We start from the raw sequence: 16,295 nt of genomic DNA, 5'->3' as shown, positions 1-16,295 counted from the left end.
TGAACAGTCACATTAGCTTAGGCAAAAGTGGCCTGCAATTCCTTGGATATTTTGGGGTTCTTTGTAACTTGATAAATGTTCTGGCTTGTTCCTGGGAGAAAGTCTAGAAGGATGAATGCTCCTGGGAGAGACTGTGATCTCGAACTATTTATCATTTGTAGATTGTATGACAGTGGATTGGCAGAGCCCGGGATTCTAAAAAATGGCTTTGTATTCCTTTTGAGACTGAGGAGCACCAATATCTTTTCTTGATTGTGGTATGATTTGTTTCCAAACACCTGTAGAGGGAAGACCAATTGCAGACCAACCATCTTTTCTTTTTTTTAAAGTTGGAACTTCCAACCTCGGTGTCAGTTCCAAACTCAATTTATTATTTGGACATCTGATTCTAATTATTCTCTTGAGATAATGAAACTAGGGATTCACTTCTCACATCTCCTGTACGTACTCAGTTTAATTCATACATCATTCTGTTTCATGTTCCAAGTGACAAGGAGTGTGTTACTATAAACCCTATTTAAATAAAGGCTGGTTTTGATAAAGAAGGCTTTCATGTTAAAATAATTAAATTTCCATATTTATCTTTGGAGTTCTCAAACCTTTTCTTGGCACTGTACATTATATGACAGTAATATAAACTGCAAGAGTCTGTCTTTGTACTGTACCTACACGTGCATCTGACGATGCTGTCCCCAATGGATAGAATTCACTTATAAAGGCATCCAGCTAAACCACACCCTTAAAATCTACCACACCTGCAAAATGACATATGATTACCCACACATGCCATGTACAAATCCCTGATGATTCAGTATTACTAAAGCAATGAAAAGGGACTTGCTTCATTTAAAGATATCAATACAACAGTAATTATGAATACCATCACAAAACTTTTTTTTAGGCAGAACAATTCTATTTTATGATGTAACACAAGCTATAAATGTTTTTTTCTTTCGTCTAAATGCTGCTAGTGAAATATATTCCTCACATTATGGTAACTTATTTGCACTTATATCTAATAATTACAGTTTCCTGTATTGTTTCGGGTGACAAATGAAAACTGGAATAAAAGTCTTTGGGTCCCCGTCTTGAATTAAACATTCCAAGGAGCCTCCAGCATGTCTAACAGATTAAGCTAAAGCTCTTAATAACCTTGAATAGCAGGTGGTATAAGTAACAATGTTTTAAATAAATGATACTTCTGCTTTGGTAACAAAAACATGTGAATTACTTTTATGTGAAGGGGGGTACATGTTTTCAGAGGCACAATTTAAATAAATACAACCTAAAACTATTTTAAATGAACTATTTAATAGTCACGATATAAACATAAGACACCACATTAACTTGACAAAGTTTACATTTGAAGTTGCAGTTTTCCAATGAAAAGGTAACCGATTTTAATTACATCTGACTACCAATTCAAGTCAAGTTGGGCTTGAGTTGAAATAAGACAGGAAATGGAGAATGTTGTGCCCATGTGCTATGGTTCGAACACAGGATTTGTTCTAGAGAAACATTTTGCTGTATGTCCTGCAATGGACTGGCATTATATCCAGGGTGTATCCTGCCTTATGCCCGATGCTTGTTGGGATAGGCTCTGGGCCACTGTAAAGCTGAATTGGATAAGCAGTTAATGAAAGTGATGATTATGTTCTGTTGAATTTCTCAAATGGTTCAGCATTGCCTTTTTCAGCCACAAATAAACATCCCTGGAGAGCAGAGGAAGAGAAGAAACTTCAGCATTTCAGCTGAGACGCTCTAAAATGCAACAGCTGGCAGCTCACTCTGGAGATGGCTACTGTTCCGTGTCAGAGAACACACTCAGCTGAGACGCAGTGCCTCAGAATCCAGGGAGGCACTGTACTTTTCCAGCTTCACATAATATTTACAGTGAATGGTGCTCTTTCAGTTTCTGTTTTGACAGATATCAAAAATTGACAGAGCATGTACCTGTGCAGAAATATCTCTGGGAAATAAAAAATAGTGCAGGAGCCTGTTATTTTATTTAAATGTTTTGTTTCTTGCTTTTCTTAAGCTTTTAAGACAGTAGGAGGAAAGCTGGACTGGTGTACAAGAACCAAACGTATTGCTTGAGTGTGCTGTAAATAAACCTATAGGAGCACAGAGATGTACTGTTAACATACTTGTTAATTCTGTCTTTTTCCCCCATGTAAAATCGTGCTGTGAGGCCTGAGCAGTGTAAAAATGCCTCTCTCTATTGTCTGTGCCCTCACTGGGGATCCTTTAGCATCTCCTTTTTGCTGGTTGGGCTGCAGAAGAACTGGAGTTTCCGTGGTAACAACATGACCTCCACTGGCATGGCCTCGTACTCCTCATTGTCAATGCTGTAGAAACCAGCTCCCTCCTGTGGACAGGAGGCAAGGCAGGAATAAGCAGAGAAAACAGAACTGTGCCGTTTCTCAAATCAAACCTAAACTTCATAATACATTATTTCAGTTAAATAATATAAACTGGACCTGTCCTGTTGTTAACCTAGACTGTTAACATTCAAGATAAATTACGTTTATTTCCTGTGGAGGTATTCACTGTCTGAAAGCCCTGTTACTAGTGATTACTATTTTATATGGACGCAGTGAATGGTTATTATTGTTAGCACTAAAGACAACATTCAATTCTCTCCACATGCTTCATTTTAACTCCCTTTTTGCCAATGGTCTTCTTGATGGAAAGTTTGGTTCCCAACATTGTCAAGTTCACCCGTCTAAAAAGCACAATATATGAGTAAGTTATGAATATTTAATCATTGACTATAATACTGGCTGTCCACTTACCTCCGGCAGACTGAGTTTGCAGCGACTTGCCAGTAACCGGACACCACTCTGTGGACACGTGGACGGGTCTTTCATCTTTGTGCTCCTGTGGGATTGGGAACAAACACAGTTACAGATTCTTGTGGAGCTCTACTAGGTGTTGAGAGTCAGATTCCAACAAGACATGGCTGGCGACTTCTGGCGAGCTGGAGGTGGAAAAGGTGCAAATTGTTTGTCGAGAAGAAAGGTTAAATAAAGGAATAAAGGCTAAATACAAGCTTGAGTTTTGTTTCACTTTTGGGTATGAAGGGCTATTCTTATAGTATTGGCATAAATGTATGTGAACTATTCAGCATCTTCAGTATTTATTTTTCAGCAACATATCTTCCTTTAAAAAGAAGGTCTTAGTTAATGCATCTTTGCTACATCTGAATTTAGAAAACTGTATTCTTTACTCTAAATATAGGATACTTTTGATCATTAACCAAAATCATTTTTAGTATTGTAATTATGATAATCATATACCACATAGATCTCTATTCTGTTTGAAAATACTGCAGAGATTCAACAGCTGCTGAAAATAAATGCACAAGCATATATACTGTATATATAAACTGGTAAACTTCACGACAGAAAATGAGGTAAAGGGGCTTTGTGATCAGCGATCACTCACTTACAAAATGCGCATGATGGATTGATGTGATCAAACATTGAGGGGCTGAAATGGTGTGAGGTGAGCACTCACCTGGATTTGTAACTATCAAACTGTTTATTACTGAGACAAAGGTAAGCTTAAAAAATAACAGATGAGGAACACAACAAATGTCAGATGAAACAAATACAAATAAGGTGTAAAGGGCATTTTCATGGTACAGAGCAGCTCTCTGCAAGAAGACTGGGTAGCCCGCTGAGCTCCGGCTCTACAGATCAGCTCCCATGGAGATGCTGTCACAGCTCTGTGAATCTTTCAGGCTGATGCCTGGAAACTTGGCCTCTCCTTCGGTTTCCCCCACTTTTGCACCATGACAGTTCCTTCCTGCCTGCTTGCCTTTCTCTCAGTGTTTGCTCTGCGGCTTATTACTTTATTGTTGTCTGCTGCAGTAAACAGTTTGATTTGTTTACATGTCAATTTAATCATTTAAAAAAGTACTGAGAAGGCTACACAAAATGTAGAATCTAAGATCAGTACCCTTCTAAAGAAACAGAAGGGTAGATTAATGTTCTAAGAATTCTATCCCTTTTTTAAAGGATCCAGTCTCCCACAATCCTTTGAGGGAAGTGGGATCTCATGGTTTGTTTTAAACGGCCTCCAACTTTATTTCTACTCATATTCCTGGGTCCTTGTTTTGATGTGACCCACGTTGATTGGGTCAAAACCCATCAGGTTTTGAGGAATTGCCTCACATAATCTTCTCTGTTCTGGGCTAAAAAAAGATTCAGAAGAATAATAATCCTTTCCGAGTTAGAATCACTCTGGTTTTGTTCTCGAGACAAAATATTCCAATTAAAAGTCCAGATAATGGCCTGCAAGACAATTTTCCTTCATTGTTAATATATCCATAATTTTTTTGGTACTTTTTAATTATTTCCCCACACTAGGTAAAAAACTTAGTTAACATAGACTTGAAGATCTTATGTATTGCGACTGCCAGTGAAGTAGCACCCAACTGATATTTGAAATTCACATTCTTACTTCCTGAATGTCCTACCTATGATCATTTTCCCTGTTCCCCATGTTGTCTCGAAGGAAGGATTGAGATGTACAAATTTACACAAAATATCTTTCAATTTTTGTGCAAAAAAATGAGAAATACCACTTCCAGCATTTCTTTTACTTTAAGTTATTTCTTCACTCCTTTAACCTCCCTTTTATTTACCAGTATTTGTAAGGTCTACAACATTTGATACCTTTAGTACAAACTGTACACTATTACATGGGTGAGAAATGTAAATGCTTTTGCACGGTATGCATTTGGTGGCCATTACACAATAATTTATACCACATGTACTGTTAAAATTTCCACAGTCTAATTATCACAGCACTAGATTATCTTTATTTAAGTCAGGGGTGTCAAACTCGATTCCTAATGGGTCAAGTAGCTTCTGCTTTTTGATAAATAATTGTTTAATTGACTACTCATAATTTCAAAAACTAATAGACACAAGGCTTCCAGGAGCTTAGTTTCTCTTCTAAAACACAATTGAGATCCGCTTTGTATAAACATTTTTGAAGGGCAAAATAAACTTGTATCAACCTGGAATAACACTACTTTTCAGCATCATTTACACAATTCCTTGTCCATGAATACATTTGGCTCAATATCATAAATCAAATATTCTCCCAGGGAACAAACATCCATAGTTACGCTATCAGTCAAAGGGCAGTTCACTGAATTAATGCGTTATGCAAATCCTTCAACCTCCTGCAATGGGGAAACAGCAGCTGACCTCACCTTAATTTCATCAATATCCTCCACTGTGCTAGAAAAGTGTAAGTCTTGTTATAAGCAATTTTACTAATTTACTAATGTTATACAGATCATTTTTTATTGGTCCTCTTTGGTTTGCAATTGTTAAGTGAGTATTCTGTTTAGTCCGGAAACAGATTGCTGGTTACTGCTAAGATAGACATGGAGTTCTTTGAGAAAGAAACAGCAGTAGTGGATACTAAAAGAGCATATGATATATTGTAATATATTAAAATTTCCAGAAAGGTTTTGATAAAGCTCCTCGTAATAGAATGACTCTTAAATTCCAGACTGTAGAATTTCAAGATCTTTGGGGAAAAAAGACTTAACTAATGGATAAGATATAGTACAGATAAGAAATGGATGCTCAGATTGGGTTAATGTCATTAGGAGAATAACACAGAAATCTGCATTGTGAACACTGCTCTTCTCAAGTTACATCTGTGATTTAGGCTTTTGTTGTTAATAAACTAATCCAAGTCAACAACGATAAAATAGGAGCAAATACCCTGAACCTCAATGTCAGTTCAAAACTAATCTAACAAAACACAAGACTGGGCAGACACAAACTTTACGAGGTGGGAAGCTGAGCTTGAAGAAGCTAGGAAAACGATTATCCAATCATACTATCAAAGCCGATAACCGTTTCATTCAAGAAATCTTGGAATCACTTCGTTACCAACAACCAGATGAGCCAGATGGGCTTGGTGACATTCTCTCATTTGTAGCCCGTTGCCTTGTTCTTTTTTAAGCCACAGGAATCTATATGCAAATATGTGACATATGCAGTGTGGATCCCACAAACTGGAATGTAAGTACTACATGGGCTTTGACTTGCTATGACTTACGGCCCGAATTAGGTCTTTTAAGATCAGAATTTTTTAAACATGCTGAAAAGTACACAAGTCCAGCAAAAAAGACCTGTAAGCTACATCCCCAGTCAGTCAATCCACGCTGTCGTACCAGATTTCTGAATTTGAATTTTTGGGTTTGACCTCCCTGCACATTTTATCCAAAGTCTATCTTGTTAATTCTAACATGGCAAAAAGAAACAGATTAGTTTTGTTCCTGTTTTGATGACAGACTACAGGGGCAAGAGAGACAATAAATGCTTTATCTTTACATAAACCGTGGTATTTTCACCAAATATTTTTTTCTGGTTTTCTGAGATACCTACCCAGTAGAAATGAATTCCCCTTTGCTGAGCGTGTCAGGCTCCACACACACCACCAAAGCGTCTTCTGTGCGCTGTGAGGACAAAGACGACAAATTGCTTCTTAAGAAAAGTGATCATGTCTTCATTTTTCCACCCCTTGTGTTTTAAATGACTAAGGCCTCCCACCAGCTAGTTATCATCATGCTAGTCCAGGAGTGACAGCAAGCATGCGTACTCTAAAAACATGCAAACTGTCAGATCACCTGTTCCTCTGCACTCTGCAAGCCCACAGTCTCACGTGTGGGACTATGGCATTGGAGGGAGTCAGTGGTCAGAGGAAACAGTTCAGGTGACCTCACACTAGTGTCACTCAGTGTGGCCCAGCTGAGTGGGCAAACTTTGGACTGTCACCCACCCTGATCATTGTTGAACATTGATCTGATTCTGTTTTTTTTCAGGATTACAATGCAGGTCAGAAAAAGCAATATGTGCATGTCTGGTGGGGCGCAAGTGTTCTGTCTTCATCTCCTTCAGACAAGGTTGCAGGTGTAATCTGGACAGGCCAGTCCAAATCACAGGGCATAAAGGGGCACAAAACATCACTGCAACTAACCAGGTTAAACACTACTCCTGATCTCCCCTGTCTCAGATGTGTGTAGGGTGTAACTAGTACCTACTTACACATTTTGGGATGTCCTGTACTGGAACGCATTTGGATACGTGGTACTGACATGCTCTTGGATGTGACTGTAGTGCTGGACTTGCTATTTGATAGTTGCCACTGATTGCTACCAATCTTTTGGCATCACAGCTTTCATCGCTGGTTCCAACGGTAGCTAAAAAAATCTTATATGATTGGGAGGAGACTAAGATTACCTTAGATTGCATATGGTTGCATTTCTTTTGCTGAAAATGTTCTTATGGAAAGCTAGGTTACAATGCAAGTACAAAAAATGGGACAGCACGATCAGATGCCTTTTCCGAAAGACTTGTTTAGGCACCCCCCCCCCTTTTCTTTTAAGATTCCAATTTTGAATGTTTTGTTTGCTTGTCTGTTTTGAAAAATCAATAAAAAGAATTGTGATCCTCCATGACTCAGTTCTTGAGAGGATCATTCCAAGCTAACAGCGAACACGCACAATCCCCTGATCTCACCCTGAGGTCTGGGTTTTTGTTCTGAGTACTGATCGACAGCTCCACAGCGGAGACATCCATCTTCTCCCAGGGCTCTGGCTCCTCCTCCTGTGGAAGCTCTGAGGAGAGACAGATTTTCAATCAGCATTCCCAGGCTGCCTGAGCACTTCCCAGTTCAATATGTGCATGCTGGATCAGAGTGAGCCTTGACAGATCCATTCAGTAATGTATACCGATGGAAAAAAGAAACACAACACCTCCTCCTCCACACTCTGGCCCTCTCATCTGCGTGGAACAGGCTGAAGAGTGACTCGTCCGTGAAGAGGACCTGATGCCACTGCTGATGGGTCCATCGCAGCCTCTCTCTGGCCCAAGCCAGTCTGGTGTGACGTCTAGGATGTGTGAACAGAGGGCCTCTGACAGGTCGCCTTGCCCTAAGGCCAGCAGCATGGAGCCTCACTGTCCTGTCACTGATGAGGGCATTGTGTCTACCAGCAGTTTCAGCAGCAGTACAGGTGGCAGATCTGAAACGATCTCTCAGATGAACCACTCTGATGTGTCGGTCCTGCTCTGGTGTGGTCACTTGAGAGCAACTGGATCTTGGACGGTCATCTGTTCTGCCGGTCTGCTGAAACCTTCTCTGCAGTCGGGACACAGTGGAGCAGCTTACTCCATAGTGTCTGGCAATGCTGGCACATGACATGCCTGCCTGCAGCATGGCAATGGCCCTGTCCCTTGGTTCTGGTGACATTCGAGGCATTATGGAATGCACAGAAAACTGACCGAGTGTGGTCTTTTTCTTGCAGTGACCTAAGCTTTGAATTAAGGCCTTTTTAAAGCTGACCTCGTTGGGTAAAACTGCACCTAACGAGCTTTCGTGTAATTGGCAAGTTGCAATGCGCATACGCATAACTATAGTATTCTCATTACAGAAAATGTCGCGTTTCTTTTTTCCCATCAGTATATATGTATAATTTACCAAACACATAGGCTGCTACATATTAAATATTTGACAGAACTAATGAGAACACCCATGTTCTAATTATAACTTGCTATCAACAAAATCAATGCATCTCTCCCTCTTAATGAAAATTATCTGCACTATCAAAGGCTATTCAGGAGTAACATGTTGAGAGCTATGAAGCACAACATCCCTGAGGGATCCAATTTTCTGTTCCTTCCAACCAGTCCAAGAATGTTGATTTTCCAGCAGGACAAGCGGAAAGCCACAGAAAGCTTCGATCGCAGTGGCATGACTTCAAGAAATCAAGGGCATGGTCTTGCTTTGCCCATCTTTTTCTCCTGGCCTGAGTCTAACAGAAGGTTTAGAGAAATAGTTCCCCAATCAACAATAGACAACTGGCAATTGGATAAACTTCACCAGCTAGCTGCAGCTACACTGGAAGAGTGGTGGAACATCCTACAGGTGTCTCTCTATACCCAAATCAGTTCTGCGCGATGATCATGTTAACATCTCAGGGATGCTGATTCTGTAATGTTTTCAATTTGAAACTCTGTAATGCTTCATGCTGAAAGATTATCCCGATTCTTTGAGAGGTGTTTTGTTCACGTTTTCTGCGAATTTGATAGCTATTTTTAAAATATTTCAATTCAAATGCATTGCACTTCCTTTTTAAATCAGTCTACTCAACTATAACAAACATACAAAATATGCACCTTTTATGTAAGGAAAAATTTTGTGACTTAACTTGGATTCTGATCTTTAAGCGTGTGTATCCATCAATTTATTAGCAAGAGAAAGAAGCAGTAACACCTCTAATTATATGGAACAGAAAGAGTAGTGGAGAGTTCCATCACCAATGATTGATAATGTCGATTAAACATGATTTCACCTTTCAGTACAGACAGCTAGTATGACTCATCTTATAAATCTCACCCCCCTCCCCATGTTACCTTCCTTGGGAGGTGCCCAGTAAAGTGCCAGCCTGCGGAATATTCGGGTGAGCAGTGGCGGACGGACAGGGGTGTCAGTGGACTCTTCTGGGGGTCGAGGAGTAGGGCCTTGGTAGGTCAAAGTGGCTTCATGACTTTGTGGCCACTCCTTATTAAGAGACAACAAACAGACATTGAATCTTTCAGCCAACACCTAACTTTAAAGGTCTTATTGTCTACCGTTTGGTTGTCTGAATTCTGAAAGCCCGTACTAAGTATGATGTTCTGACAGACACAGATCCTGATATTGGCACTGCAGTGTGAATGTAATTACACTTTGTATCAGCATTTAAGGGTACGTAAGGAAAACTCATTATTAAAGTGCTGATCGTTGATTTCAGGAAACTGCAAAACGGACATGCCCCTATCCACATCAACGGGACTGAAGTGGAAAGGGTCAGTAACTTCAAATTCCTTGGCGTCCATATCACCGAGGACCTCACATGGTCTCTCAACGCCACCTGTCTGATCAAGAAAGCGCAACAGCGCCTGTACTTCCTAAGATGGTTGAAGAAGGCTAAGATGTGCCCCCAGATCCTCACTAACTTTTACAGATGCACTACAGAAAGCACCCTGACAGGTTGCATCACAGTGTGGTATAGCAACTGCAGTATTGCTGACCGCAAAGCCCTACAGCGGGTGGTGAAAACTGCCCAGTCCATCACTGGGGTTGCCCTCCCATCTATACAGGACATTTATGACAGACGGTGCTCGAGGAAAGCTCTAAGCATCATCAAAGACCCCACACACCCCAGCTACAGACTGTATGACCCTCTACCATCTGGAAAACAGTACCGGAGCATTCGGGCCCGGACTACCAGACTCAGAGACAGTTATTACCTTCGCACTATCAAACTATTAAACTCCCAGCCTCCGTCACCTACGATCTGAACCTCACAGTGCCTTCTTTCTTACCAAAAACTCAAACACACATTGAAATCTACCTCTACCTCACATGTCAAAAAGCTCACTCCCCATAATTATCTATCCCTTATTTCATATTGCACATCTGATGTTTTTTTGTACATTACCTGTTACCTTTTGTTGTTTTGCACACTGCCTGTTGTCTCTGTCTTTCTTTTATTATACAATTGTATTGTTGTTTTTTTGTACTACTTATCATCTGAGAGCTAGCTAAATAACATTTCGTTATACCATATACCTGTATATGAGTATAATGACAATAAACTTGAACTTGAACTGTACTATATACACTATTAGTTCTATAAATACTGTATATGTTAAGAACAAAAGAAGCAACACCACCTTACCTTCAATGTACTGAAAAGATGAGCTGCCTTTGTTTTTAAAGGACCAAGGTACCAATATCTGAGAAGGTAAACAATTAAAAAACATAAAATATACATGAAGATGTAAGATAGAAAAGATAAGTATAGAAAATATAAATATCTACAAATGCAAAGACCTTTTTATTTTGCATTTTAAAGCTTTTGTGCTTGGTGCTCTTATGCTCTTTGTGTGCAGAATATGACTGGTTACACTGAATTTAAACAAGAAAAACAACTTGCACAGGCTGTCAAGATCCAGCCATTTGGAGAAATGGCTGGTTTACAGCTGCTTTAGGATCAGTTAATAAATTCCAGGGCTTACTTGCTAACGTTGGCTGCTACATCTCTGTATGCTCCCCACCTCAACCCAGTCAATGCAAAAACAGGCTGGTCTTTCTCCCCCTGCGAAGGACATGGATATATGAGTGGAGTGTTATTTCATTTTGTTCTGTGCATCAATTTGGCATTTTATGACCTTTCAACCAATGCATGAAATTATCTGAAAATAAAATTTACATAAGATGCAATAAACACTAAATAATAAAATATAAACATCATATGGTGCACTTCTGAATTTGTTCATTTTTCAGTGTGATTTATTTGTTTCTTTGGAGCAAGTTCAACTGCTTTTTGTTTGATAGTTACTGTATTTTGCTTTGGTTTACCTAATCTAAATAAAGTCGGTCAAAGGAGGTTACTGGACTGAGCTGTGTAAAACAACAATTTTTACAACAGTGAGGCTTGGAATTTCCTGCCGTCCCACCATGACCTGTCACAATATTAATGCAAAGACTAGAGTGAACAAAACAGACAGCGAGTGGGCATTAGGCTCTAGTATAAAACATTGAAAACCCTGAAGGGTCTAGAGCTTGCTCAGTGTAATTGACAAACTGTGGAGGCTGGAACAGTTAGCTCTGTCTCACCTTTATCTGAAGCACGTCGAGAGGGACAGTTTCTCCCTTCAGGATTGACAGAGCAGCCTCAGTGATGTGTCTGAAACAATGACAACACGTGTGCCCTGAAAGTAATTCATATACTCCAGTGTAACCTCATATATAATCTGTCAAATTTCGTTTCACATTTAATTAATCCTATCAACACACTGACCAGCAAAGTACTACTGACAATTTTTACCAAGCTTGCCCATTTAAAGAAAAAAAAACCCACAGTGCAAGGGAAGAAAACACTCAGGACCAAAAGTGAACAGTAAGATTAGAATTGACATGATTTTGGTCAGGGGCTGTTTACATCCAGGCTTTGAGATACTCACTTCACTCTGTTGTCGCTGTGAGGGTGCAGAACGTGACTCAGGGAATTATGGGTACCCAGGGGAATGAAACCAATTGGCGTTTTACTGAAGGAAGCCTTTGAAAAAAAAAAAAACAACTTTCATTAGTCTTATAGCATGGTAAACGTAACTAACAACTTCGGTAAACATGATGTAAACTCTTAAAAATCATGCATTACCCACATGAATTCATTGTGTTGTAATGGAAATTCGCACCCCAGTGTTGAGCAGCATACAGTTTATGATTAGTGACTATCTTTTGCACCTAGAAAGATCTCCATTCTCCACAACGTTTTCACAGTTAGGATCCTTTTTTTACAGCACAGTCATGGATGCATCACTGATTTTTGACAGTGGGTTTGCTTTCAGAATACTTTCTGTATCACAGCAGGGGATGAGTTTTGATGTCACCTCACTTCCTTATAGTGACATCTACTCACATGCTTAACTTGCTTCACTCTTCACGGTTGGCTGAAGTAAATCCTTTATATTGGTCTTGGCATTCACCTCTTTAATGCATCATATGCTGAGTCGCATCACACATTGCACAAAGTTATAGAGCTTTCTTTATCTAGCTGAACAGTGACTGTCACAAAGCATGGATGTGTGTTTTAGTGTCAGCTCAATCTCAAACCATCCTCACCTGATCAGCTCTCCGAAGAAGGCCAGTTATCACCTACAAAGAGAAGTAACGAAACAGGTCAGTGATTTTGATTTTGTTAAATGCTCCTCTCTATTTAAATGTGCTAACTGTTAGCAGATGCGCAAGGTAGCTAAGAAATGACCAGAGAAGCCAACCTTACGGACTCATAGGGAATCACAGAATCCGAACAAACGTGAGAGACAAAGAGAGAAAATGGACAACGAGCCAGAAAAAAGCAAAGCATTGGAGCTGACAGTGGAAGCCAAACCGAGCCAAAGTGAACAATCTTTCTTCTGTTAGTAAGAGTTTAATTTTTTTGGAGGGGAAAATAAAGGGCTGTCATGTTATTTTTCACAATCATGTGCCGTCAGTTTTTTTTATAATCAGCCTGCAACAGAGTTAAAATCTTTTTTCAGACTCATCAAGACACCCCCGTTACTAATGAAGATCAGTGAAAGACCTTCTGTGCATTATTAAGATGTTACACGTATGATATGTGATATGTCTGAAAATGATTATTTTTTTTACAAAATTGACCAAAACACTTAAGACTCTATAGACAACATGAAGAATTAAATTTGAAAGGGAACTGGGAAATGCACTTTGAAAATTGCATTGTCTAAGAAAGTAGGGGTCAGTGCGTTTGTTGGCTCAGCAGGGTTACATGCTACAAGATGCATATTACAACATTTAATTCTTCATGTTGTTTTAGCTGCATAAGTACTACTAGTTAACTTACTAACTGTAGATTGCTCTTCTAGTTGAACATAACTATTGCCAGGTGTAACCATGCTGAACAATGCAAAATTTTAGAACTCTTTCCTAAAACCGCCCCTTTCAAATTCAATTCTTCATCTGACTTTATCAGACATGTTTTCAATGTCTAAAAGACACCTTCAAATGAGCTGTAGCTAACATATTCATCCTTTTGTAGACATACATTGATGAAATTGGAATATTTGCCGAATAAAAAATTAAGCACAGTCAAAAACATTTTTGCAAGCTTTAATACTTGGGGGGCGTGGGCTTGATTCAAGACTGGGAAGCCTTCTGGGTGGAGTCTGCACATTTCAAATTTTGCAATTCTAGAGATGCTCAGGTTTCCTTCTCCTGCCCAAATGAATGCTGGCCAGGTTAACTAGTGCCTCTAAAATGTCCCTGTGTGCCTGCAATGTACAGGCATCCCATTCAGAAAGCAGCCTCTCCATGCGCCTCCTGATTTGCTCACCACCTACCAGGAATAAGTGACTTATCAAAGCGCTTTGAGTGGAGTGTCCAGAAAAGCACTATATAAGTGTAAGCAATTATTATTATTATTATTATTATTATTATTATTAGAAACAATGTGCTGTACCTCCTGCAGTGTCCCATCTCCCCCCGCCACAATGAGGAGATCGGTATGTTCCATCAGGTCCATCAGCTTTTTCGCCTGGCCTTCATAGTCTGTCTGGGAGACCAAAGTAGCACATGTGGTGACATGCCGACGCTCAATGAGCTTCAGAAATGCAGAGATTTTTAATAAGATGACCAGAAAAACGTACATACCTTTACAAGTGTAACCTCCATGCCACCCAAGTGCAGAATGGGGGCTGCATTTTTCTCAAATAGGCTGGTGGCTTTTCTGGAAAGGAAAATTCCCAGATAAATGCTTAAAATGTCGTGCAGCTAACAAGCAAGGAATTGTAGTTCATACTTTTGCAAATGTATTCCTTAGTTTGGCATGATTGTCCCTTTATCTTACCCGCTGCAAGCTGCAGGGTTGAGAATCACAGTGGCTTTTTTAACTTGAACATGTGCAGGAATCCCCTGGTGACCATACTCCTAGAAAAGAAAAACACAGCTTTGAGATCAGTCTTGACAGTGCTGGTTAATTTTTTTTGGGGGGGGGGGGGGGGGGAGAAAACTGTAAATGTACTTTTTTCATTGTTGCAAAAATAACTTAGAAATTGTGATGACCAAGATTATTTTGTATTATTATTCATTATTACATGTATTCATATATTTTTTGTTTCTTTTAGCTAGTTCATCCAAATTGATTAATGCCATCTATTTTTTTTCCCAGAACAATTAGTTAAAGCAAAACTAAAGATAAATTGCTTATGGCTTGAAAGAACTTATACCGAGTGTTGTATCCTTTCTGTTCTTCATGTAATCTGCGCTTTTATTATATCATATTTTTAAAAGCAGATATAGTGATACAATTCAACATCATTCATATCTACAGCAGCAAAAAGCAAATAAGCAGAAACCTAGTGTATTCTTTACCATGACACTGTTTCTTTTCTAGTGCCAATATGTAAGTACAGAACCCAAAACAGCAACTTAATGCTTGTAGCTAGTCTTGTTGTTTCTATTAGACTAGTTGCAGAGTAATATCCATACCTATTGTTTAGCTTTACAGGATGCTTCCCATAACCGTTACACGAAGCCAATCACAACTACATGCAACATACAAAAACAGAAATGTACACACAATAAATACAGAACCTCTTACCCGGGCTTCCTGACAGGCTGCCCGCCGCAAAAGATTGTCGCTAGAAAGAACAGATTCAGAAATGAGGAAACCAGTACCGTTTTACATCTGCAGATGTTTTTAATACATCTGAGATTTCTTTTTACAAAAATGTTACATATGTGTTGCAAACAATGCTGTACATTAGCAGCACAATCATATTAATATTGTTTTAGCTAAGTGCTTGGCAATTAACGTACTAATTGTAGATTGTTCTTCTAGGGTTGAATGTCACTGCACCCAGATATAACCGATCTGAGCAAACAAGGACATTATGACCCCTACTTTGTTGAACAATACGAATTTTAAGACATATTCTAAATATGCCCAGAGTCCGATATATTATACACGTCTCTTTTATAACATGATAAATGATTGCACAGTAACTATGTACCAGTGTTTTCCATAGAGCCAGTGTCCACCGTAGGATACCACACAGACCCCGAATACAGACTTCTTCCAGTGATTTCTCAAGGTCTGCAAGATTTTCAGCACCCGTGCCATGAGGAGGAAGTTAATGACCTGCCACCAGACAACTCCGTCAACACCCTATCTAAATATAACACTATCAAGACATTAAAACAAACAATTGCCCTTTCCCCACAGCTCAATCCGTTCTCACATGCAACCTCTAATAGTGCAGCAGCGAAAAGAGTCCCCATGCGCAGGAAATATTTCTTTAGTTCCCACACTGTAGGCACGGTACACAAATCAGCGCTTATGGTTTTAAGTAATGAAGACAACAAATACCAAATTGTTTTTTTAGATGTACAGTCTATTTATTATTTACAGTGAATGGAAAGCGTGTGGAATCGTTTTTTTGTGTAATAAAATCATCATTAGTCTCACTGTAAATGTTAGCACAGCTCTTCTGTCATTTATAGGGGACTTATTTATGTCCCCTATGTTATTAAACAAAAACAGACACGCATATAAACAATATATATGTACAAACATATCTGCTTTCTTTTAAAACACACCAAAGCCTGAACAGGTTTTTGTTGTAAGACACACATTGTAAATCTACAGAATTGATCAAGCATTTTTATAACCGGAGAAGACTACATTTCCCGATATA

The 16,295-nt window shown here is 39.3% G+C and overlaps 1 protein-coding gene across 1 annotated transcript; it reads right to left on the bottom strand.

Annotated features, from left to right (window-relative positions):
- Positions 1 to 1,292: 1,292 nt before the first annotated feature.
- Positions 1,293 to 15,881, bottom strand: agk (acylglycerol kinase). The gene is made up of 15 exons (XM_088923355.1): positions 15,612 to 15,881; positions 15,200 to 15,239; positions 14,447 to 14,526; positions 14,251 to 14,326; positions 14,060 to 14,152; positions 12,706 to 12,738; positions 12,045 to 12,139; positions 11,698 to 11,767; positions 11,097 to 11,176; positions 10,757 to 10,814; positions 9,447 to 9,594; positions 7,554 to 7,651; positions 6,420 to 6,490; positions 2,796 to 2,880; positions 1,293 to 2,368 (listed from the first exon to the last, which is right to left on the bottom strand). Exons 1-15 carry the CDS (start codon positions 15,719 to 15,721, stop codon positions 2,234 to 2,236), a joined length of 1,272 nt encoding a protein of 423 aa, XP_088779481.1. The 5' UTR covers positions 15,722 to 15,881; the 3' UTR covers positions 1,293 to 2,233.
- Positions 15,882 to 16,295: the final 414 nt, after the last annotated feature.

The sequence above is a fragment of the Atractosteus spatula genome, chromosome 8 (genome assembly GCF_055471065.1).
Source record: "Atractosteus spatula isolate fAtrSpa1 chromosome 8, fAtrSpa1.hap1, whole genome shotgun sequence".
Taxonomy (NCBI): Eukaryota; Metazoa; Chordata; class Actinopteri; order Semionotiformes; family Lepisosteidae; genus Atractosteus; species Atractosteus spatula.
The sequence above is the reverse complement of the archived record's forward strand: the minus strand, read 5'-3'. Positions and strand labels throughout refer to the sequence as shown.

Excerpts from the sequence above, each read along its gene's own strand:
- agk (XM_088923355.1), bottom strand. The coding sequence starts at position 15,721 with ATGGCACGGGTGCTGAAAATCTTGCAGACCTTGAGAAATCACTGGAAG. Across the intron at positions 10,815-11,096 it reads GTAGCAGCCAACGTTAGCAA|ATATTGGTACCTTGGTCCTT; the intron begins GTAAGCCCTGGA and ends TTACCTTCTCAG. Across the intron at positions 6,491-7,553 it reads ACAAAAACCCAGACCTCAGG|CGCACAGAAGACGCTTTGGT; the intron begins GTGAGATCAGGG and ends TTGTCCTCACAG.